Source organism: Orycteropus afer, unplaced genomic scaffold (genome assembly GCF_000298275.1).
Source record: "Orycteropus afer afer isolate SDZICR_OR568_19922 unplaced genomic scaffold, OryAfe1.0 scaffold00754, whole genome shotgun sequence".
NCBI classification, from domain to species: domain Eukaryota; kingdom Metazoa; phylum Chordata; class Mammalia; order Tubulidentata; family Orycteropodidae; genus Orycteropus; species Orycteropus afer.
The window spans coordinates 866,335-868,671 of record NW_006922341.1 but is presented as its reverse complement, the minus strand read 5'-3'; the positions used below and the strand labels follow the sequence as shown (position 1 = coordinate 868,671).

At 65.4% G+C, this 2,337-nt stretch overlaps 1 protein-coding gene across 1 annotated transcript in view; it reads left to right on the top strand.

Moving 5' to 3' along the window:
• Positions 1–220: 220 nt before the first annotated feature.
• Positions 221–2,337, top strand: part of JAKMIP1 (janus kinase and microtubule interacting protein 1) — a 71,643-nt gene continuing 69,526 nt past the window's right edge. Inside the window, exons 1-2 of the mRNA XM_007957507.1 lie at positions 221–349; positions 1,768–2,262. Coding sequence (XP_007955698.1) covers positions 221–349; positions 1,768–2,262 — 624 coding nt within the window. The remainder of the gene's footprint in view (positions 350–1,767; positions 2,263–2,337) is intronic.

Here is a 2,337-nt window from a genome sequence, read left to right as displayed (position 1 = left end):
CATTTGGCACCAGGACAGAGGCCTCAGGACATCTGTGTCTGAGCATCCAGGCAGGTGACGCCAGCCTTGCCTCTCTGCTCACAGCTCCCTTCCTCCCCAGGGTCCCAAGTGATGGTGGCTGACATGCTGGTGGGGGAGTTAGTGGAGGCCCGTGCCACTGGTTAGCACAGGGAGCCACCCTGCGCCACCCCGAGGACCTGACCCCTCCCTGAGAGGAAGCATGTCAAAGAAGGGCCGGGGCAAGGGCGAGAAGCCTGAGATGGAGCCGGATGCTGTGCAGATGGCCAACGAGGAGCTGCGGGCCCGGCTGACCAGCCTGCAGATCGAGTTCCAGCAGGAGAAGAGCAAGGTGAGCAGACAGGGGCGGGCCTGGACGGGGTGCGGTGCCGGCCGGCCCGGTGCTGCCGGGATGGGACTGTGTGTGTGTGGCAAAGGCTGACCCTCATTGAGATGGGCCTGCCCTCACATGTACAGGGACTGCCCAGTGTGCGTCCTGCCCCTGTGGCCACCACCTGCTGGGGGGGATGACGGTGCAGCAACGGTGTGCCAGGGTTGGCTGTGGAATGAGCTGTGGTCACCTCTAGGGCAGTGTGGACTCAGAGGTGGTCAGCACAACATGGGTCCGGGGCCAGGCACTTGTGGGGCCCAGGTAGAGTGCAGCCATTGGCACAGCCCCTCGTGGGGGTGGGGGTGCAGGCTTCCTGACCCACAGGCCTGGGGTCACCCAGAGATAGGCCTCTGCTGGTGGCACCATCCAGCCAGGGACTTTGTCTCAGGCTCTTGCCCGTGACTCGGTTGACCTAATGGCCCGGTGTGAGGCTAGGCTTGAGACCAGTACCAGGCACATGATGGGCCCAGCCGGCACCCAGGGTGTGGCCACTGCTCCATCCATGTTGTTGCATGCCTGATGTGGGTCCGAGAGGCCAGCTGGAGGCCCAACCGTGCTGGGCAGGAGAGGGCCTGGGGGTCGGGTCTTTCACGGGGGCCCAGGAGGCCGAGGTCCAGCTGGTGTGTGGGTTAGACACCTGGAGGTGCCCCAGGCCCCCAGCAATGGCAGTGGGCTGTTCATCAGGCAGCTGTTCCAACGGGAGCTGAGGTGGGCAGCAGCTAGACTGCAGGGCAGGGGTCCGTGTGGGGGACGCCTGAGCCCCAGCCCTCTCCCACCCAGGGGGCAGCCAGGCAGTTTTTGATTCTCATTGAATTGATTTTTAATTTCTTTCTGTTTGTGATGACTGATACTGATTATTTCCGTTTCTAAAAACCACAGACTTTGTTTAAATAAGAGAGCACATGCATTTACAGAAAAGGCTAAAGAAAAGAAACAACAGTGGCAGTCATCTGAGTGGGGCCCAAGAGGGGGCCAGGGGTGTGGGAGGCCCTGGGTTGGTGGGGACAGGGCCTGCTGACCCATCCTTGACCTCACCCTGACCCCACTGCTGACCCCTGAGCTGACTCTGACCTGCGCCCACCTCCATGATTCCACCATTGACCCCACCTCTGCCCGCTGTCCTACACCTTGATCCCTCCCTCCCATGCCCCCTTTCCTCCTCCTCTGGACAGATGACCACGCCCCTGACCTTTACCCCTGGCTCTGACCCCACCTCTGCTCCCTGATGCTGATCCCAGCCCCGACCCCAATGCTGACTCCTGACCTGGCTCGGAGCCGGTCCCCGACCCCGCCACTGATGCAATCTCTGAGGCTGACCCCACCCCTGACCCTGACCCCTAGGCCGACCCTGCTCCTGACTGACCCTCCCCACGCCGCAGGTGAGCAAACTGCGCGAGCGGCTGCAGGAGGCTCGGCTGGAGCGGGAGCAGGAGCAGCGGCGCCACACGGCCTTCCTGTCCGAGCTGCGCGCCAAGCTGCACGAAGACAAGACGCGCGAGCTGCAGGCGCTGCGCGAGGCGCTCATCCGGCAGCACGAGCAGGAGGCGGCGCGCGCCGCCAAGATCAAGGAGGGCGAGCTGCAGCGGCTGCAGGCCACGGTGACCCTGCTGCGCGATGGCGCGGCGGACAAGGTGAAGACGGCGCTGCTGGCCGAGGCGCGCGAGGAGGCGCGCAGGGCCTTCGACGGCGAGCGCCTGCGGCTGCAGCAGGAGATCCTGGAGCTGAAGGCGGCGCGCCGGCAGGCGGAGGAGGCGCTCAGCACCTGCGTGCAGGCGGACAAGGCCAAGGCGGCCGATTTGCGCGCCGCCTACCAGGCGCACCAGGACGAAGTGCAGCGCACGAAGCGGGAGAGCGAGCGCGACATCCGCCGCCTGGTAGGCGCCCCGCGCGCGCGTCCTCCTCCCGCCCCCGCCGCTCCCCGCTCCCCACCCAGCGCGCAGCTTCCCCAT